The following is a 22,622-nucleotide window of genomic DNA, read 5'->3' as shown; positions in this document are numbered from 1 at the left end:
ATTTGGCTATTTTCTTAATAAAGCCACATCAGTTAATCATTTTTAATTCTAGTACAGTATCATATACTAAGTTTTCATTAGTTACTTAAATACACAGCAACAATGAAACAGTATCAATCAAAACCTTTTTTGTTTGCATAAATTCTCAAATTAACTTTCCAAGGATTATGGGGAATCTCGACTTTATGTATAGTCTCAACTGCCATATTAAGCTGGGCTAGAAATGCTTTTTTATTGGTTCCTGTTCTTTTAGAGTACAAATATGAACCCTTTTGCTAAATGTATTTGGATTTGTTTCAAAAACATCTTCTACCCTCCTCTGTTAAACCCATTTAATGGAACCCTGTTAGGACAACAGGTCCAACACAAACATGCATGCAAGAGTGCATTCGATCGTTTCTAACTACACAGTTACTGAAACACATTTCCCCGGTCTAGTGGCATAAATGTACATCTGTTATATACAAAAGGTAAAGTGCATTATTAAATTAGTGAACTGACAGATTGTCTGCCTGGACCATATAGCTTTCAAATAGACAAATGTGAAATTCTCCAGCTAGAACCAATTATTTCAAGAGGTTCCAACTAATTTTTCCACCCTGTCATTTGTTTTTTTGGCCATGCTCTTTAGTGCAAATAAGCTTGTGTTTGACTCAAGTTTAAGGGACATGGCAGTTTGGGGCTTTAACAAAAACATTATAAAATGTGGCAGAACTTTAATACTTTTATAATACATTGCATCTTTTGCATATAAGCAACAGATTAGTGCTGCTTGCAATTGCTCGGAGCACACTGCCAACTATTACAAGGAACCCGTTTCCAAATTTCATACTACTAGCTTAGATTATTAAAGTTTTGAGTATGTACCACATTATGCTTGGGTTAATATGTGCAAACATCATCAGTGTTCTAGAATTATACAATGAGCTAGTAATTTTGGTCACTACAGTGAATGCTCATTTTTGACTCCTAACCTCCAGTTGTCCTAAGAGTTTAATGTCCTCAAGGCAGGGATCCGATTACTTTGAAGGATACCATGTACACTTGCAGCTTCATTATGTTACAAAGGACAATAAATAAAATGTATATTGCACAGATAAGAACAGTAGCTTATTTTATAAGATACATGGCATTGCACATCCTAATACCAGAGTTTTGAACTGGACCTTATTTCTTAGCTTATGGCTAGTGAATTCTTGGGAACTTTAAGCATCAACAAATCATAGCATCATTTCATATTTTCCATTGAGTTATCCATGAACTATGGAAAATGAAACAAAAGACTGGCAGATGGCTTATTGGTTCTAGAGTATATTCCGTTGCCGGCATATATGCATCTATTCAATTTGCAGCTTTGAGATGGTAAAATCTTTGAAGTATACATATGTGGTAGAAAAGTCGGCTGTTTGAATAATTCTTCACTTCATGAAAACATTAAACAAATAATATTTAAATACGATGAACTAAGGATATCTATCTTTAAGCCTGATATAATACATATGTGTCTATGTGATCTTCAATGAGATGAATTGACATTCTGGATGGAACAATGGGCTCAAACATGACAACAATTATGAGAATGGTGTAGGACCAGGCAGTGCTTCGTTCTGTTGTACACTGGGTCACTATGAGTTAAACCAATTCAACGGCACCTAACAACCCTATATGTATATGTGTATATATACAGATATATGCAAACACATATACGTACATACATATATCACATACTCAAATCTTATGAGACTAAAGATCACAAAAGAAGTCATTTAGATCTAATTGATGTAAATATTTTAGAAAGGAAGGTTTTAAGAGAGTACACACTTATAGGAATAGTGATAGGGACAGTCAAATACTGCAATAGTCACAGTTCCAGTGTGCCCAAATCTGACAGGTGGATATTCTTAGTAGGCACTATTAAGGGAAGCAATAACAATCAGTAGTACAGTAATTCAAGTGCACACTACTCCTTCATGTACCAAAAACTTTTTTTTAGCAAGCCTATAGTTATTTTACATTTAAGACTTCTTAAAAATGCTTGCTATTTTTAGAGTCTCAACACCCACCATGTGCTTTTAACTCTAGTACTAACATTATCTCCTAACCTTCAGTTGTTTCATAGTTACCCAGATGGGCCACAGTTATAAGGAAGTAACGAGATTCCTTCCCACTATTTGAAGAAAGGTGAAATATGATCTGTACACCAGCACCAGCATATATATCTGGATTATGGATTGTTCTTCAGCAGCATAAGCCAATGAAGCTCATACTATACATTTTTTTTAAACTGACCTTATTACATGTATCTAAGAATAAACCCCAGAGGAAAAGTATCATCAAAATAATTTTGAATTACTTAACACATAAATCTATTGTCGAGTCTATTCTGATTCACGGCTACTCTATAGGACAGAGTAGAACTGCCCCATAGGATTTCACAGGCCGTAATCTTTACAGGTATGGGAGAAATATGTGGCACTTTAATTCTTTAAAGATCTAAAGCCTTAGAAGCCCTATGGGTATTTCTAATCATTCCTATAGGGTCACTGAGTCAGAATCAACTGGATGCAATGGGTCTGAATTGGTTTTGGAGTCTTTATGGAAGCAGATGGCCACATCTTTTCCTGAGAAGCTGCTGGTGGGTTTGAATTGATGACCTTTTTGGTTCATAGCCTTCTGATCTCAATCCACGCAGCCATCTCGCAACAATGATAGTTGTATTTTGGGGTTGAAATCAGTGCCTGGTTCTAAAACACAAGAATCCCCAAACAAAATCCATGGCCTAGTAGATTTCAACTTATAGCAACCCTATAGGGCAGAGTAGAACTAGAACTGCTCATGCCGTTTCCCAGGCTGTAAATCTTTTTGGCCTCAGACAGCCTTTCTCCTGTGGAGCAGCTGGTGGGATCCAACTAGCAACTTGTTCATTTGCAGCCAAGGGCTTTAACCACTGAGCTACCAGGCCTTTCTTTAGACATGGTTGTATGGACTTACTGTGTGGAAGATGAATAAAGCCAAGCTAAAAGACGATTATTTGATTCAGAATAAAATGTAGGACAACAGATGGAATTTCAGTTCATTAAAACAAGGTGAGTTGGTACACACACAAGTATATTCACTTGTTTAAAAAATTGCCTAGATGTTGAAAAATTGCGGTGATACTTCCTAGAAGGTAAATTGGTAAATCTTATGTAAAGTAAACCTCTTTACATATTATAAAGAGCACCTTGGAAAATGCCTGAAGTTTCCTTTCAAATATATCTATAACCAATTTTCAAATAATATTTTTCCTAGACTGAAAATCTGTATTCTAAATTTCTTTAAAGAAAAAAAAAGTTTTTTCTTTCCCTTGGAATAAGACCTGCCAAAGTCAGGTTTATATTGGAAGTGTTGACATTGTTCTAATGGTAGCAATTGCAAAAGTGTTACTAAAATGTTACAAATTTAACAGGTGCACCAACCCTTCTGAAATAGTTTTAAAGAAGAAACTCATAACACCTTGAGTCCATAACACATTTTAGGAAAAAACCCTCACAACCTTCAAATTAGCACAAAAAACTAAAACATTGATATTTCCATAGCAAAGTCATAGGATGATGCCTCCCACTTAGCGGTGACATGAAAGTAATTTCTGAATCTTTGGAATGTCAATAAAAATTTAAGGTACAAAAAGCAAGAGGTGAAGATGGATTTGTAACTAATTTAGAATAACCAATTAAATCTCTCCCATGGCTTTGATATTGTAATTAAAAACCGTAGGGTTACCACAAAATTTGAAATTACAGGATACTTCAGTAGCTTTTAAAAAATATAACTATATATTTTGGGGTTTTAATTAGCTAGTAAGATTTGAGCCTTTTATGGCGCTGTTTAATATTTAGTTATCCAATGGATAATTAGGATATTTTTGCTTTTGTTTTTATAAACAAACATATTTATACTATGCCTAAGGTCAATTTCTGTTTCTGTGGTAACTGTCCTACAGTCAGCTTAGCAGTTTTTAATGAAGTAGGAATGGAATTCTTTTTTTGGGAACTTGTGAAATAGAAATTCACACTTCCAATACTAAGTATGTATCTTTTTTTCCCCTCAGGATTATGTCATAGTGCAATGCAAACCTCAGTTACAGTATTAGAAGGTCAGAATGTCACATTTTGTGCTGATTGGCATACTTCAAAAGTCTGGAGCAGTTTGAAGCAGCTAAACTAGTTAGGCTCTGGGAAGGTTATTATTTCCCCAAGAATGACAGTGATCTATGTATAACAGAACACGAGAATCGGACTCCTTGAAGTTTAAATTACTCGAGGTATTACTACCAACAAAGGGACCAAAAAGAGGAAAATTTTCTTCTATGGATCAGTACTTCTAGCCAATTTATGCTTTTAAATTTTGCCTGATGGAGTTCAAATTCACGCTAGTCGAGGGACTCTTGTTCTTCACCACTGGCCCTTCTGCCATCCATCCTCTTTTCTTTATGGCTGTTGCAGATTTTCCTCATCTCTTCTTCATACTTGATAAAATTCTCCCCAAACCTCGTCCATGCTTTGAATGGAACAGTAATAGTATTACGGTAAGGTGGCCTCACCTCACTTACCTTCAGGAAAATGCCATATTTATTAGAGCCCACATCAAAGTAGAACCTTTTATTGTCCACTCTGAAAGAAGTCCCCTCTGGAAGCTCAACGGGGTCACCATCTGCAACTCTTCGTTCTTCGATGTCCCCTTCGCCATAGTCTTCAATGAGCTGAACCAAGGCATCGCGGAACTCAATCATTCCTTGTGCTGGGAGGACAATGGTCTGTTCCTGGCCCAAACTGTGACCAAAATAACCTATCATGCCAGTCCCCCGCATCATGGTTTGTCGAATCCTTAGGAAGCGGCCCCGCTGGTTTTCCTTGAGGTCCAGGTAATATTTCCTATTGTCCCTCTCTATATAGTCCGTCTTGAGGACGCTGTGAGAGTGTTCCTCGGAGCCCACCGAAACCGGCGGGGAGGGTGCTGCGTGCTTCGGTCTCCTCCTGGAGCCTTGCTCTTTGCTGTGGCCGTGCTCCTGCCGGTGGCCTTTCAGGCCCAAGTGGGCGTAGTGCTCGATGAAGTCTCCTAGACAGTCCTTCAGCTCCGCTGCCACCGACAGCGAGAGGGTCAGTTTACTCTTCCTGATATTGTCCTGCCGGCCTCTCCCTATCCAGACTTCGGCTATCTTTAGAAAGCGGCCCCGGGAGCTCTGCTTCACGTCGAGGTAAAACCTCTTTTTCTGGATGTCCACTCGCTTGGAGGCGAGCTCCTGGATTTCGGCCGCGCCTCCAGACTGATTCGGGGTGGCCGAGGCTGTGTAGTGGGGGTAATGGGGGTGCTGGGCCTGGGGGTAGAGCCTACTCTTGCTTAGGCCAGAGCCCCCTACATTCTTGCCTCCGCGGCCGCGGCCGCCGCCGCCTCCCCTTCGCCTGGCTCTTTCCATCTTCAGCTGCAAGTGACAAACAGACACACGGGGTGGGGGGAGGGGTGTTGAGAACCATCGCGGCCGCCTCCCCCCGGCCTGCGCCGTCCCCGCCGCCTCCCGGGACCCCCGCGCCGGGCCCGCTCGCCTCGCACGGCCCCGCCGCCGCCGCCGCGCCCGGGGGGCTCCCGCGTCCGCCAGACGGGCGGCGGCGGGCGGCAGCTCCCGGCTCGGCCCAGCGCACCGCATCCCGCATCCGCCCGGCCTCCCGCCCGCCGCGGGCTCCGCAGCTCGCAGCCGGAGACACTCACATCAGCCGGGCCGTCATCGCCGCCGATGCCCTTCAGGACCACCGCCGCCGCCGCCAGCTCTCGGCCCCTCTGCCGCAGCCGCCGCCCCCAGCCGCCCGCACTGCCCGCCGCCGGAGCAGCCGGGCAGGGGCATCGCCTGTGGCGCCCACCGCCACCCCTCCTGCGGCCGAGGCGGGGGCGGCCGCCTGGACTCGGGCACCGGCCCGACACCCGCCGAGAAGGGGAGGGAGAGGCGGAGAGGGCGGCAGAGGGGGGCGGGCAGCGGACCCCGCCTCCCCCAGCGCCGCCGGCTGAAGGAAGAGGGGGGGTCTCGCCTTCTCCCTCGGGCGTGCCCTGACCGACGCTCAGCGCTTGGGGATGGAGCGTGAGCAGGAGGCGACTGGACAGGTGTGAAGATGGCTAGAAGGACCGGAGTGGAGAGAGTGTTCCGACATCTCCGGAGTCGGTAGGGATGTGGGACGCGGGCGGCCCACCGGCGCCCCGCACCGAGACTACACTTCCCGAGGTGCTCTGCGGCAGCGCGCGTCCTCGCGCATGCGTGCGTCCAGGTGGGCGGGCTGAAACGCTGCGCGCCCCGCCCGCGGGGGGATGGGGGTGGTGCCAGGACTTAAAAGGGAGAGGTGGGGCGTCTGGGTCTCCTGCCGCTGATGCGAACTTTGTGCGCCCGCGACGCCCGGGCGTGCGTTCCGCAGCGCGGGAGAGAAGTTTGTGGAATTGCTTCCAGCTCCGATGTCGGAGTTCCCGGCCTTGCCGTGTTGCGCGTCACCAAGTCATCTAGCTCAAGGAAAAGACCAGGTGAACCTGCTCTTCTTAGGGTAACGTGTCTTCCCTACCCTCCATCCTGAGTGTTGTAGGTCAGTCTAGAATCAGACTCGGTGTGAGCCGAGCCTTAACCCTGTCAAGACTTGACAGGACTGTGGAATCCATGTTGAATTTTACAATTACAGTTTCTAACAACGGTTTTTTCTTTAACCGGTGTGCCCAATTAACCCTATACCCGTCGAGCTTTAAGCTCACTGCCTAGGAGTCGATGCTGATTCACAGCGAGCCTATATATAGGACAGGGTAGAACCGTCCTTGTGTGCTTCCAACTCTGAAACTACAGGACCAGAAAGACCCGTCCATCGCCCGCACCGTGTACCTCAGGGGGATACTTCTTTCTTTGTGATCGAGCAGATGCAGGATGTTCCTCTACTCGTTTCCAGTGGGCCATTCTCTATGGTCAAACAAGGCCAAGGATATGATAACGATATGATGACCTAAGCCCGAAGGCCCTTAAAGCCTCGTATTCAGTAATAAATCGGCATTACAATGGACGCTAAGGGGGGAAAAGTAAACGGTTGAGAAAGCAGTCTTAATGGTATACTCACAGAAAAGTATGCCTGCCATTATCCTGTGACCATCCTGTAGTTAACTGAAAAGCATGTACCCTTACAATTAAATACCTGTAACAAGTTAGGTTAATCCTACATCTATGTAGAACCACCACCACCCACTGCCATCCAGTCATTTCCACAGGCCGGTCATCTTTGTGGGAGCAGAGACCCTCACCGTTCTCTTGTGGCGTGGCTGGTAGGTTCCAGCTGCTGACCTTGGGGTTAGCAGCCCAACGTGAAAGCCACTAAGCCACCGGGGCCCATTAAATCCACTAGTCCTGTTGGCTCATAGCCCGCCTTCAACTTCCTTTACTGTCCTTCAGCCAGTCATGGTTCTGTTGCTTTAGTTCCACTGCCTAAGAATGCTTGCTGCTTTGTCTCGAGGCGCTATAATCTTCACTCTGGGAATTGATAATTTATTTTCCTTTGTGAACAGTCTGATTTTAAATCAGCTCTCTTTGGTTTTATCTTCACAGTGTGTGTGCTTTCCCTCTAGTACAGTACCAACCCAGTCTAGAGCAACGGAGGTACTCAGTTCTATGGAGCACGACGCCCCTGGGAGGCGTGGAGGGGAATTCCTTGAAATGGACATATTCTCTCATCCACCTGAGTTCTCAGGAAAAGCACCCAGAAAGCTTACAGGCCTTCTCCAAGCTTCCTTCAGTTAAAATGTGTTTCCGTCCCCTCTGCCCTCACTTGATGCGGCTGCTGTCCTGTTGGGCACCATGGGTGTTCATCCTGAGGACACAGCATTTTGCTGCTGCACAAATTGAGCCACTCCATAATTCGACAAACAAAAAAACCCAAAGGAAATGACCTCTTGTTTCTAATTTATCATATTACGTTGGATTTTATGAGATTAAATCATTCAATTCTTATTGAATTTTCCCCTGGCTGAATTTGTTTTCTGGATACCTTTGCATATGTAAAAAAAGTACTATTCCCTTTGGAAGAGAGTAATACAATTTATAAGATGCTAATTTAGGAAACTTTAAGTCAAAGTGTGTCAGACTTAATTTTGTTGGGTGTGTTAACTTTGAGGCCTCTTTTAGATTTTGATGTCATTTGAAAGATTGACTTAATTTGTTATTAGGCTCCGTGAGTAGGTTTCAACTTTCAGTGAACAGAAGGAAACACGCCCTGGCCTTGCCTCATCCTCACAATTGTCATGCTCGAGCCCATTGTTGCAGCCACTGTATCACCACAATATGACAGCTGACAGATGACTGGTAGTGGTGGCAGTTAGCTGTGCTTTATAAATTCAAATTGTTTATTGATCAGTGCTCTAGCAATTGAGGATGCCAACAAGGAAAACAGACAAAATCTCCCTGCTTTTGAAGCTTACGTTTTAGTGGAGGGAGGCAGGCGATTAGCCAAATATGAGAGGGTGCAAGCCCTATGCAGACTAACTGGAAAAGAGCACTGAAAGGTGGGAGTGGGATTGGGGAGCTGTTAGTGTAGAATAGGATCGTTAGGGAAGACTCTACTGAGGCCTGCACTTTTTGAATAAAAACTGAAGGAAGTGAGTGCAAAGGTCCCGAGGGCACCTGTTTGGTGTAGCCAAACACAACCCAGGGTACCAGAGAGCAGTGTGAGATTGGAGGGGAACCATAGTAGGAGGTGATGTCCAAGAGGAAAGGACAAAGAGCAGATTGTGTAGGACTTTGTAGGCTTGGACTCCGAGGGAAATGGTAAGCCGATAGAGAGCTTTGTCCCAAAAGGGACATGATCTGAATTATCTTCTAAATGGAATCACACTGTGTACCTTTTTGAGACTAGACTATAGTGGCCAGTAGGTGAGTGGTAATGGTGGCTTGAACGAGGGTTGTAGCAGCTGCCATGGTGAGAGGAGATAGGATTTTGACTGTATTTGGAAGGCAGAATAAACAGTATTTGCTGATAGATTGGTATAGAATGTGAAAGGAGTCAAGAGTAACTTCAGGGTTTTTGACCTGTGGAGGAGCATGGAGGTGCTCTTAATGATTTGAAAAATTTGTAGAAGACAGTTTGGGAGAATTTTATACCTAATAAGTATATTACAACCATTAAATATAAAAGTATCTAGATATATACAACTTTGAAGTTAAGAAGCGCAGTTCAGGCTGTTGAGAAAATGTGGACATCTTCAATGTGCTGCAGGTGCTTTTTAAAGCCATCCGGCTGGATATGATCTGTAAGGGGAAGAGAAAAGGTATTTAAATGAATGCATCCTGGAGCTCTGTGATTAGAAACTGAGGAGTGGCAAGGATCATCGCAGAGTACTGAGAAAGAATTTACTGGTGTAGGTAGTGTCCAGAGAGCATTGTCACAAATAAAGTATTTGAAGAAGAATGCTGTGCTTCATTGTTTCTGATGGACTGCATCAGCGAGTATTTGGCAACACAGAAGGTCAGTGGTAACCTTTATGAGGCGCTTTTGTTGGAGTCGAGTGGCTACTTTGGGTTCAAGAGAGAGTGGAGTGAATGGAAATAGAGACACTGCTGTAGAAGACTTTTGAGGATTTTTGTTTTAATGGGAAGAAGAAGCAGATAGCTAGAGCGTTGAGCTTTTTTTTTTTAGTATGGGAGAATATATGTATAAGCTTATATACCAGTTAGGATTTTTTGTAAATGAGTAAAAAGGGAACCAGGAGAACAGTGAAAAAAAATTGCTAGAGCAACATCCTTGAATAGATGAAAGAGTAGTGAACCTAGTTCTCCGAAATAGTACTAAGTAATTTTCATAGGTAGTTCATCCACTGTTACCGAAGGGGGGGGAGAGGAGATGGGCACAGGTACAATTATGTGAATAGATGTTAGGGCAGGTACTTGTGATAGCTCTTTGGATTGCTTTGATTTCTTAAATAAAACCTGAGCAGGGTTATCAGTTAAGTGATTATGGGAGAGGTGGTATGAAATTGAAATAGTAATCTTAGGAGGGTAGGACAGTGAATGGACTAGGGAAATGTAGTAGGAACTCAGCTTGGTGGCCCCAATTTAAGGGGAAGCCAATTACTTTTCACCTGCTACAGGTTTTAAAGAACCTTAGTGGTTTCGTGGTCTAAGCCGCCTTGGATTGCTAACTGAAAGGCTGCTGTTGAAACCCCCGGTGGTCCTCGGAAAAAAGATGAGGCAGTCTGCTTCTGTAAAGATTTACAGCCCAGGCCATCTAGTTGAGAAGCAACAAAGCCTACATAGAAGAAGCACACCAGCCTGTGTGAGCGTGTGTGTTGATGGGATCAGGTATCAGTCATCAAAGGCCCAAACCAAACCAAACAAATACCAAAAAAAAAATCATATCAATGGGAATAAGGGGGAGGGCAGAGTGGAGACCCAAAGCTTATCAGTAGTCAATTGGACACCCTCTGTCAGAAGGGCCACAAGGAAGAGATGAGCCAGTCAGGGTGTCGTATAGCACTGATGAAACACACAACCTTCCTCTAATTCTTTAATGCTACCTCCCCTCCCCCGCCACTATCATGCCCCAATTCTGTCTTACAAATCTGACTAGACCAGAACATGTACACTGGTACAGACAAGAGCTCACAACACAGGGAATCCAGAACAGATAAACCCCCTCAGGGCCAGTAAGGGGAGCAGCGATACTAGGAGAAGTAAGGGAAGCAGGGGGTAGGGGGTAGTAAGGGGAACAGATCACAATAATTGATGTATGACCCCTCCCAGGGGATGGACATCAGAAGAGTGGGTGAAAGACAGTGGTCAGTGTAAGACATGGAAAAAATATATAAATTATCAAGGGGATGGGAGGGAGGGAGGGTGGAGGAGGAGGGGGTGGAATGAGCTGATATCAAGGGCTCAAGTAGAAAGAAAATATCTTGAAAAACATGACAACATGTACAGATATGTTTGACATAATGGATATATGTATGGATTGTGATTAGCTGTAAGAGCCCCCAATAAATAAAAAAAATTAAAAAGATATTTATATCCTAGAAACCCTATGGAGCAGTTATACCCTGATCTGTGTTGTTGCTAAAAGTTGGAATTGACGCCATGGGCAGTGGATTTGGCTTGATTTAGCTGCCTGGGTGCAGGCACAGAATTGGCAGATAATTAATTTTACTCAGGATTAGAGTTTTTCCAGAAGAAAATTGTGGGAGATGGGGGGGGGGGAGGGAAGGGAGAGAGCACAGAAAGCTAAGGGTATATGCAAAGGAAGACCTTGAATTTTAAACTGGTTGTGGAGAGTAGTGAGGGCTACCCAAGGCTTATGGAGAGTGAGCAGGTAGCCTTGGTAAAGGAGCCATGGTGGTCCTGTCAGGTAAGCATTGGAGTGTTAACCTTCAGGTCAGGGGTTCAAAATCCCCAACTGCTCCATGGAGAAAGATGAGGCCATCTACTGTAAAGATCTACAGCCCTGGAAACCTGATAGAGGGTTACTCTGAGTTGGAAGCTACACATTTGCAGCTGGTTTTTGGTTTGTATTGGGATTAAAGATGGTTGGTCATGAGAGTTTTATCTGTCCTGGTTTCCCTCTCTTATCTGTATCCATGTTCATGCTCTGGGATAGCTGGATTTGTAAGGTATAATTGGGGTCATGATAGTGGTGGTGGGGGGGAGGGTTGGAGGGGATGTCCAGTTGTCTACAGATGGGCATTGGGTCTCCACTCCTCAATCTTCCTCATTCACATTGATATGATTTTTTGTTCTGGGTCTTTGATGCCTGATACCTGATCCTGTCGACACCTCATGATCACATAGGCTGGTGTGCTTCTCCTGTGTGGACTTTGTTGCTTCTCAGCTACATGGCTGCTGGCTTATCTTCAAGCCTTTAAGACCCCAGACGCTAAATATTCTGATAGCTGGGCACCATCAGCTTTCTTCACTACATTTGCTTATTGCACCCATTTTGTCTTCAGCGATTGTGTCAGGAAGGTGAGCATGAAGGAACGCCAGGTTATTTGAACAAAGTGTTCTTGCCTTGAATAGAAGCCCAATGTCTGTCTCCTACTTTAACACTTAATATATAAATATATATACAGAGATCTATTTCCCTATCATTATCTATAAGTACATTTATATAGTGATGCCAAGAGGGTAAGGGGAAGCTGGAAGGAGAAATGGGAAACTGATCACAATGACCTACATATAACCTACTCCCAGGAGGATGGACAACAGAAAAAGTCAGTGAAGGGAGATATTGGTCAGTGCAAGGCATGAAAAATAATAATAATTTATATATTATGAAGGGTTAATATGGGAAGGACATTGGGGGATGGAGGGGAAAAAACGAAGAACCGATACCAAGGGCCCAAGTAGAAAGAAAATGTTTTGAATATGATGATGGCAAAATAGGTACAAATGTGCTTGACATGATGGATTGTGATAAGAACTGTACAAGCCCCCAATAAAATGATTAAAAAATAAATTAAAAAAAAGATGGTTGAAATTCTATTTCTAAAGAGAGTGAATTTAAAACTTGTAATAGGTATTGGTTGGAGAAGGGGATGCTTGGAATTGAGATCATAGAGGAATTCAGTCATTGAAAATGACCTGGTGTCCTTATGAAGGAACAGGGTGAAGCTAAGACAATTTGAGAATGTGAAAAATGGAAAGGGTCTATTTCCCTCAAAAGATGATTATACATCAACGTCTGTGAACCCGGAGACAAGTGAGGAGGGAGGAAATGTAAGATGGTTATATTCATAGCCATGTGGTGGTTATGGTAATAAGGAGCCATTCACTCCAGTTCAGATGCCATGAACTCGATCTATTTCAAACACCAGAAAAGTTAGGATCTGAGTTACGTGGGATTATACTGCAACCCACGGTTGCCCACAAATCCCTCAGGGACTTCTGTTCTTTACCGAGTGTTCTTGTATTTGTGGGCAAAGCCGATGACACAGGGAGCTTTTCTTACTGTCAGCTTGTGAGCGACTGCCTTTACCAAGGAGTTTTTAGAACCGGTGACTGCGGACGCCGTCCTTGGGCTTCTGTGTAGGCTTCTTTGACTAGCCTTACCTTTGGTGGTTAGCAGATTGTTGTGAAGGCAAAGAAAAGTAGAAATACTATGTGACTCAATTTCACATCTAGAAATCTATCCTATAGAAATAAAAATAAGAATGCTTACAAGCAAATACACACTTCCGCACTTGGGTGTTACTTAAATGTAATAAGCTGTGCAAGCAACCCAAATGACGTCAATAGATGAAATTGTTAAATAAATTATGACTAAAGAAAATGGAATTTCACGCAATATTTTAAAACCATTAAAAATGATAGTAGCATTTAGTTATCTCATCCTGTCAATTAAGATGCTTTCAGTTGCAGGTAATCGAAGCACTAAAATGAAATTGACTTCGATAAAAGCGTATCAGTTGGCAAACTTACTTGACACATTCTGTGGTAGAGGGACTGTTGGGCAAGTCTAGTCTGTGTGCCGACTTCCTCTGGGTCTGTACCTCTTCTAAGTGTTGGTCTTTGCATCAGAGTGGTTTCTGGTACAATTGTGAGATGACCGCCTGCTTACACCATGGCTGCATGTTTCTTCCTCCCCATCTGGCAGGAATAAAAGCATTTGTTCCAACAACCATTGAAGGAGAGTACTGCGCTTTGCTGTAGTTGGACTGCTTTGGAACTAGAAATTACACCAAGAGATGTAGACTAGAGAACTGCTATGGGGTGAGGTTGTAGTTCCTATTCCTGAATCAATGGTATGGCAGTGAAGGTGGGGTTTCCTGTTGGTTTTAGGACAGCTGATTTTTACTCCTGGCACTAGTTATATCTTCCCCAATCCATTCAGAAAACTTTGCTCTTCCAAACTGTGGAGTGGAAAAGGATAATGGAAATTGGGGAGGCTACTAAAATTTACTGCATACTGTCAGCCTGCTACTCCTTTCCTTCCTGCCCTCTCATTTTCATTTTTATTGTCACCATGACCATGTTTATCCTCAGAATTCCAATTTTTAAAACATAAACTACTTCATTATTTCCATTCAGGTCTTAATGATTACTGATTACTTTCAAGGTTGCTGAGGAACGAACTGTAGAATAGTAACTCCACACATGGCTTCAGTTTTATTCTGTGCCCTGTGGTACAGACACAAAGATACATACAACTAGAGTTACACTTTAGATCTCAAAATGATAACTACTCCTGATGCTTAGTGCTTTCCAGAGAGACAAAACTAGATTGCTAGTAATTCATATATATATTTATATAGATAGAGATATAACAAGAAATAAACATTTAAAAGCAGTACAAATGGCTCAGTACAATTCAAATGTGTTAGCACTGGCAGTCCTTCAAGTCTTGAGGGCCACCAGGTAGTTCTCTGTAGAGAGATTCAGGCTATCCCAGCACAGGCAACAAATAATAGCAAGGCAGGTCACCAACAGTCAGTCCCCAGCTCAAGAGATGTAAATTCCAGTTGTGTGGCGAAGCAGGTCTTAAAGGAACCTCAAATTACAGCGACGCAGTCCACAGGTTAGGTTTCCACAGGTAGTGTAGCTAGCAAACTGAGGCACCGAACAAGCAAGGCAGCCACACATTAGTCCGATGATCCAAGAGCAAGAGACAAGAAAGGCAAGGCTCGCAGAGCCATTTATCTCTTCGCCCTTCAATTAATCCCACATGTTTTTATCGGCCAGGCTGGCACAATAAACTAGCTACCTCATCCCTGCTTCACATAGCACGCTTCTTCCAGGATTTGACATATTGGGATGTATTTTATTATTTTCTATTATTTGCTACTGGTATTTGTTGGCCTCCAACTCATGGCCGCCCCATGCATAGTGGAATGAAACGTTATCTGTTCCTGCACCATCCCCATGGCCGCTTGCAGAATAGGACAATTGTGGTTTTCTTTCAAGTATATTTTCTTCCCCAGTCCAGAAGCTCCACTGAACCACACACACCACCATTGAGAGGCAGTGGCTGTGCATGAGGTGCATCCATCTAGAGTTAAATCCAGGTCTCCCCCATGGAAGGCAAGAAATGCTTCCTTTTTCTTTGTCAAATTGCTGTATTTACATGAGCCTGCTTGTGAACATGGCATTTCTCCATTGATATATTTTTCTAGTTTAGCACTAGTTCGACCTTATTTTAATTATCATAGTTTTGTATTGTTGGGTAGTTCACAACGAGCTTCCTCTTATTGGTCTTATTTATTTACAATTCAATTGTTTAATCTTAAAAAGTTGTACAATCATCAACAAAATTTTAGAACATTTTCTTCTTTCTAAAATGCCTTAGCTTCCATTGCCCCTAGCCTCCCCTGCTATAATCCTTAAAAACTATTAATTTAATTACTCGCTATAGATTTATCTGTTCTGGATTTCATGTACAGGAAAACATAAAAACCAAAACCACCCAACAAAAACCAAAATAAAACAGAAAAACCTCAATTGAAAAGCAAGTCAAAAATATTAAAAAGAACAAAAATGAAAATGGGCCAGATTGGACAAGTTGTAAGGTGTTCACTTTTAACTTAATTATATCAGCATCTATCCACTTTCCAATGTACTCTGTCTGAGCCAGACTATTCACATCACTGGTCAATGGGAGAGTGGATTATCTGGAGGCTCAATTCACATGGGGACCTGCAAAGGGATCTGGGGCCTTAGTTTTCTTTTTTTTTTTTTGGTGGGGGGGCTTAATTTTCATCCATAGCCTTCTGTCAATTGGGTGTTCAGAATTTAAGCTTTAATACTATACCCTCCTCCTGTCTCAGATTTAATTATTTATAATCCTTGGATCATACAGACTGATGTGCTGCCTCTGTGTAGACAGATATTGTATGAGAACACTACTGTAAGGATACACATCAAGATAAAGGCAGTTATCTCTTCTCACATCATATAATCTTCTAAGCTCGTCTCCTAATGCTCATAAACCATATATCACCCTTTTATTTGTACATCTTAAAAACCACTTCGACAGAGGAGATTTCACTTCAGCTATGGTCAGTTTCTAATGTTGAGGGGAGAGGGAGAAGATTAATCAGTTCCTGCCATATAACATTGTTCTTTTGTAACCCCAGGACCCCTGGTGACATAGTGGTTATGCATTGGGCTGCATACTGCAAGGTCAGTGGTTTGAAACTACCAGCTGCTCCGAGGGAGAAAGATTGGACTTTCTACTCCCAAAAAGAGTTAGAGTATTGGAAACTCATGGGGGCAATTTTACCTGTCCTGTAGGGTCTCTAAGAGTTGACACTGATTTGATGGTAGTGGGAGTGAACAGTCACCCCCATGCAACACCTGCAAGGGTGTCTAGTGACCCTTAGTGAAAATTCAAATTCAGAGGGTGGATGGGGGCGAGGGAAATGTGTGTCTTTCAGAAGGTGATTACATTCTGTTGGTGGGTAAACCAGGTGGGCAACCTGTCATTGGGAAAAACGCTTACCATTACTTGCTACCTAGAAACCCAGTGGGAGATATTCCCAGTACTGCGCACCTTTGATCTAGTTTCTGTTCAGCTCTTGGTGACCCTGGCTGTGGGCTGTAGACTATCAAGACTGTAGACTCTACCCGTTGGAGGTGCACCACATCCTAAATAGGCCACAGCAGGAGGCTCCAACTGGGAAACCGTAGTAAGTAGCCAAGACTTTACCTTAGCCACGCCTGTAGCAGATTAAAGGAACACAAAATTTCCCTTGTTTTCTTTTTTAATATTGCCTGTTTTTGAGCAGTCTCTTCCCTGTGAACTTCTAACTTGTGTGGTTTGTTGAAAAATCACAGGGATATTTCTTTCTTGGTATTGTTTCTGAAATTCATTGATTTAATAAATAGCTTTACAAGTTTGGATCTATTTGCAGGGGCAGTGAATTATTTAATGTGCCTCTTCTAGCCAAAGTCTATAATTTCCACCAAATGACCTATCCCTGCATGGTCCTAGTAAGAAGGTGGGGGATTTGCTTGTGAGTTATTGTGAACAGGGTTCTCTGGAGTAGCATCCTGGTGTGTATGAAAGGAGGAGTAAGAGGAGTGATCTCATTACTAGCAAGAGCTGGAGTGGAGGGTGAACCTCCTGGTTCCAGGTGACAGCTGTACCATCAGAGGAGCAGCAGCAGAACCAGGACCCCGAGCCTGGATCACAGTGATGGACTTCCCAGCCCGTGGAGCAAGTAAAGCGGAGTGCTTGTTGAGTGGGCGCCTCTGGGAACTTAATTCCTTGAGCTGGGTTTGCGACCCACAGGGCTTAAGCCTTTGGGTTGTAGTTTATAACAGAGTGCTTTGCCCTTTGTGCATTTGTTAGCAGATGTGACAAAACTTTGTAACATGCCTTGATAAACACCTGAACCTTGAGCGGTTCTCACTGGTATTACAATTTGTTACCTTCTTTAATAATCCCTTTAACCTTGAATTTTGTTGGTGCGTTACGTACAGCAATGAACAGCAACCTGTTGCAATGAACAGTGGAAACTAGAAAGATAGAGAACCTCCATTAAGGCATTATGCTTGTTACTTAGACATTTCATGAGTTTTCTCTGGCCCCTACTTGCAATCTTAGTACATTTTCCTCCCCCTGCCTTTTTACCAATGTGTCTTACACATTTTATGTTAGATTTATTCCTAGATAGCTTGTTATTCAGCTTGAAATCTGATCACTTTAGGATTGTTCTTTCCTCCTAAACAGGTAGATACAGTAGCTGCCCTAAGAGATACTGTGGTAAGATTGTTTTAGAGGGCTGGCCTTTTGATAAAGGTAAGCTGATACTGTAAAAACAAAACAAAGCACCAGTTGAGAACACTGGGATCACAAAGAAACAAGGCTTGGGAAGTAGGATTAGGAGGCAAGTCAATGTTCCACTTATTGTTTAGAAAATTTTAAAGTTATTCTAATTCATTATTACCCAAGGGAAAAATGTTCACAAATCCTTCTTTTTAATGTTCTCTTGTACTAAGCATTTTAGTCTTTTTTAAAGCAGATTTGCCTGATGCAAAGCAGATTTGATTTCTTGCCTGCTACTTCCATGAGCATTGGTTGTGGATTTACATAATATGAAGTTAAATGAATTCAATGAATGATTTATGAACTGTTAAAAAGGTGTAGTGTGTAATGGATAGGCAACTTAACAATGACTACTTGATAACAAGCCCTATAAAATAAAAATAATAAATGTAAACAGAAAAATAGGCAGCCTAAGCAGGTTTAAAACAGACTCACTTGAAACATTAATTCCCCTTTCCCAGTTTATAGTGGTTTATTTCAGCTGACTGGCTGTGGTTATTTACAGACCATAGGAAATTCATTAAAAATAATAAGTCAATTGGATTGTATAATGCACTTATGAAGCACTTCACGTGCCATAGATTCAAGGCTTCAACCTCAGTCATTCTGGTTTGACCTTCTGCTTTTCCATCCTAGCTATATTGAATCCAAATTTATATTTTAACAAGATCCCGTCCTGCCTGGATTTAGTTCCAGTAAAGTCATCTTCCTGGTATGCTGGCTTTCTAACTAGGAAACAGCTTATGGAAACGGTTTTATCTTTTGCCCCTGCTACTCTCATTTTAATTGAATTTTATTCTGTTTATTTGAGTGGTTCTTTTTATACTTAAGAAGTCCTAGTAGCACTGTTGGGTAACATTGGTTGTTTGGTGGTTCAAACCCACTAGATATTCCTAGTGACAAAGCTGTCTGCTTCTGTACAGACTTACAGCCTCAGAAACTCTATACATATAGGGCCACTATGAGTTGGGATTGACTTAAAAAACTTCCCAACTCACTGCCACTAGTTCCAACTCAATGACAACTTTATAGGACAGGGTAGAACTGCCCCTCTGTGTTTCTGAGACTATAAGTCTTTACAGGAGTAGAAAGCCTCTTCTTTCTCCTGAAGAGCGGCTGGTAGTTTTGAACTACTGACCTTACAGATTGCAACCATGCATAACCACTGTACCACCACACCACCAGGACTCGATAGGCCTTAATCCTATTTATTTGACTGGCTCCATGTACATTTTATTTTACTCATTGTCTTTTCTAGTAGTTATATATGACATTTACAAAAAATTAGCAGATCGCCTAAATAAAAATCTCAAAATTGGTTTTTCCTACTGCCTTTTTAAAGTTGCAGTGACTTACTATAACCAGGCAAATGCTACTAGATAGTTTTATTTCGCTTTCCTGGTTGCTGGCTGGAAGTATTTAAAGGGAAATTAAGATAAGTAGGCTTTAGTCATCGATTAGAACCATGAAAAGCCTCTTTAGTTAGAGAATTGAACAAGTGCTCCCCCCAGTTTCTTTGGTTACTTTTTATTCCCCCCATCCCGCCCTAGTCCCGTTAGTGAATAGAGAAAAAAAATCTCAAAATCAATATAGAATACCTTGCAAATGCTGTCTTCCACAGTAAATTACAGATTGTATAGGTGTGTGTACATAGGTGTTATTTGCTGGTGAGTTGGCTCCAGCTAATGACAATCTATTATACACAGAATTAAATGTTGCCCAATTCTGTGTCTTTTTCAGGATTCTTCAAAAGTAGGTTTGACTTCATTGTTGGAGATACAGGCAGATAACTTATCCTTGCCTATTAGTAATAGGCAACTTTGCTCTTGCTCTGAAACATTTTGACTCTACCATGGACTGCCAGCAGAGCCCTGGTAGTATAGTAGTGGGTTATGCATTGGGTTTTTAACCCCAAGGTCAACAGGTTGAAATCACCTACACAGGAAATGATGAGGCTTTCTGTTCCTGTAAAGATTTTTACACTCAGAAACCCAAAGGGTCACTTCTACTCTGTCCTGTGGGGTTGCAGTGAGACAGAATGGACTCACTGGCCATGAGCCTTTGAAGGACGGTGCTCGGGAAGACTAGTCAGTACATCTGGACTATCAGAAGAACACAGCCATCTATCTCGGAAAAGTACAGCCAGAATGCGCCTTCAAATTGAAGACAGTGAGACTTTGTCTTCTATCCTTCAGACCGTTATCAGGAAATAGGGAATAACGCATGGCAACGTAGAGGGCCAGCCAATGAGAGGAAGACCACCAATGAACAGCAGAGCAGCTACAATAAGTAGTGGGCTCAAGCGTAACAAGACTTGTGAGGATGGCACAGGGCCAGACAATGCTTCATTCTGTAGCTCAAGCTCTTATGCTACTGTGAATGAGATGACCTTCGCTATTGAAAAACAGGCACAAACTGACTAGACTATTCCAAATGAGATCAGAACAAACTAAAAGCAGCAACTGCAAAAATCCTATATCTAGTTAAAAGCACAGCCTTTTAAAAAGGTGATGAAGAGTTGATAAGTAGTGCATTGACAGACAGGCAAGGTAATCCTAGAAAGAAAATAAAAACACGGTATTAAAGAGGAATTTGCGATTTTTTTTTAACGGTATAATGATGGTTTTTCCTTTGCATGTACTCTCTTATACACCAAGTATTATGTAATGATAAAAGACAGGAATTTAGAAAAAGTTGCGCATACTCATGAACATGGTAGCGAAATATTAAAATCACTGTGATTCCTTGAGACAATGAAAATCCTCATGTCTGTTAAATGACTTCTCTATTGCAAATCGTCCCATAACTCTAATTTTTCAAAAGCTTTTTATTTGTCCCAAGGTCTAAGTCAATTAGACAAAGATATTGAATTTGTAACCAAGTTTACTTCCAAATTCTTTGTCTGGAAGCATTTAGATAGAATTCTTTGTGCAAAAGAAAGTATTCATGTTGGAGAATTCAACATTTCAAATTAGAATGATTTTAGTGGTGTAGATGGTTGTAGGGAAGAGTTATGAACTTCATTTCTGTTCCAAAGTGTGAATAAATTAAGAAATCATTTTGCTTATGGATTTTTTGGCATTTTTGCCAACGATTCTCTCTGACATAAAAAACATTTTCTAACGTCATAAAAATATATTTAAGGTTAAGAACATTACACATATGCTTTTGGGATCAATTTCTGACTCGATCAAAGGTTTTTAATGTGTGACAAACAAACTTATTAATAACTGGTAATGTTTATAATGTGTTTTATACAGTTAGTAAATTATATGTGTTTTATGTTTATCATCGTAATATTCATAATGAGTTATTATAACTGGTATGCTTCAGTACGTTATGGGTCTTAATCAGTACTATTAAGTACTGATGATTTACTAATGATCCAAATAATAATAAGGGCAACAGCCAAATGCAGATGGAACCTTCTTTTTTCTGGAGGATCCCCAGACTGTCAGACACAGATTCAAAATAATGCCCTTTCTCCAGTAGGACCCGTCATCGATTACCAGACTAATCTGAGCATTGTGTGAGGAACATTGTCCACAGGAAGCTGTTTGGTTTTGAAATTCTGCTCTATATTCTGTTAATTATGCAGCTGGCTTGACTAGCCCACATTTTCTAGCCATAAATTCATAAATCTTTAAATGTAACCTTATTTACAAAAATATCTAGATAGTCTAGCTATATATATATATATATGCTAGCAACACTTTTTAGAGAGAGACTGGTATTTTCCTGCTCATAGATACCATTAGTAGTAGTCTGAAAACCCAAACGTGCTGCACACTCCTAGAAATCCCATAGGACAGGGTAGAAGTGGCCCTCTGCGTTTCTGAGGCTGTTGATGGGAAGAGGAAACCCGGTCTTTCTCCTGCAGAGCGGCAGATTGTTCTGAACTGCTGACCTTGTGGATCATAGCCCAAGGTGGTGCAAATGGGTTAGCACTGATTCTGGTTTGAACCCACTCTAGAAGAAAAGCCTGGCGATCTGGTTTTGAAAAGTTATCACCATGAACACCCCGTAGAGGGGAGTTTGTGTAAAGGTACAACATGAGTTAGACTCTGTTGCAGCTTGCCAGCCACCTCACCTCCCTCCTCCTGGTTAAATTCTCTTAATAGATCTACAGTGGTGAGGCTATTAGCATATCTACTAGGGACTGTAGCTGACTTCTTTTATTTTCTTAACCCTTTTAGCTAAGAGTTAAATACCTGTTTTCCTTCTCAATGCAAAAGAATGATGGTGTTTGTTCTATGTGGACATTTTTGGTTAATGTAATCTTTTAATTTTTTATTCCATAAATTATCAATATTAATCCTCAAATGTTGGTTTATGATTGAGAAAATGATCAATTAAAATAGTTTTTAATTGAATAATACTATTTAGGTTATTTTAGAGATGATACTTCAAAGTATCAGATGTAACAGGCTGTCTTTAAGCTGTCAGCTATGATTATTTTGTTATGAAAAACAAATCAGCTTCCATTCTCCAGTGCTCTGGCAGCAATAGGCATTGGTGCAGACATGGCCAAGTCCAAGAATCACACCACATACAACCAATCCCCCAAATGGTATATAAATGGCATCAAGAAACCCTGATCACAACGATATGAATCTTTTAAGGTGGTGGACCCCAAGTAGCTCAGGAACATGTGCTTTGCCACAAAGCCCTGCATGAAGGGTATGAAGAAAACGCAGGCCAACAATGCCAAGGATGCTCGTGCCAAGCCAATCAAGGCTCTTGTGAAACACAAGAGGTCAAAGCTAAGATCCCAACCACAAGCTCAGTTGACTGGTCAACATTGCCCATCTTGTGCTTGGCAAGCGG

At 41.9% G+C, this 22,622-nt stretch overlaps 2 protein-coding genes across 4 annotated transcripts in view; one reads left to right on the top strand and one right to left on the bottom strand.

Annotated features, from left to right (window-relative positions):
• PURG (purine rich element binding protein G) overlaps nt 1-6,237 on the bottom strand; it is a 36,618-nt gene extending 30,381 nt beyond the window's left edge. The window contains 2 exon segments of the mRNA XM_075556719.1: nt 4,592-5,461; nt 5,746-6,237. Coding sequence (XP_075412834.1) covers nt 4,592-5,455 — 864 coding nt within the window. The 5' untranslated portion in view covers nt 5,456-5,461; nt 5,746-6,237.
• The window catches only part of WRN (WRN RecQ like helicase), a 156,117-nt gene continuing 139,525 nt past the window's right edge, over nt 6,031-22,622 (top strand). The window contains exon 1 of one of the 3 annotated variants that reach the window (XM_075556718.1): nt 6,031-6,293. Coding sequence is in view for 2 of the 3 variants with exons in the window: in XM_075556716.1 (XP_075412831.1) it covers nt 6,393-6,560 (168 nt within the window). In the remaining variant the exon portion in view is untranslated. Of the gene's footprint in view, nt 6,294-6,375; nt 6,561-22,622 lie in introns of those variants that run through there. The other 2 variants (XM_075556716.1, XM_075556717.1) reach the window with 2 other exon arrangements.

This window comes from Tenrec ecaudatus, chromosome 8 (genome assembly GCF_050624435.1).
Source record: "Tenrec ecaudatus isolate mTenEca1 chromosome 8, mTenEca1.hap1, whole genome shotgun sequence".
Lineage (NCBI taxonomy): Eukaryota > Metazoa > Chordata > Mammalia > Afrosoricida > Tenrecidae > Tenrec > Tenrec ecaudatus.
This window is presented reverse-complemented; position numbering and strand designations above follow the sequence as displayed.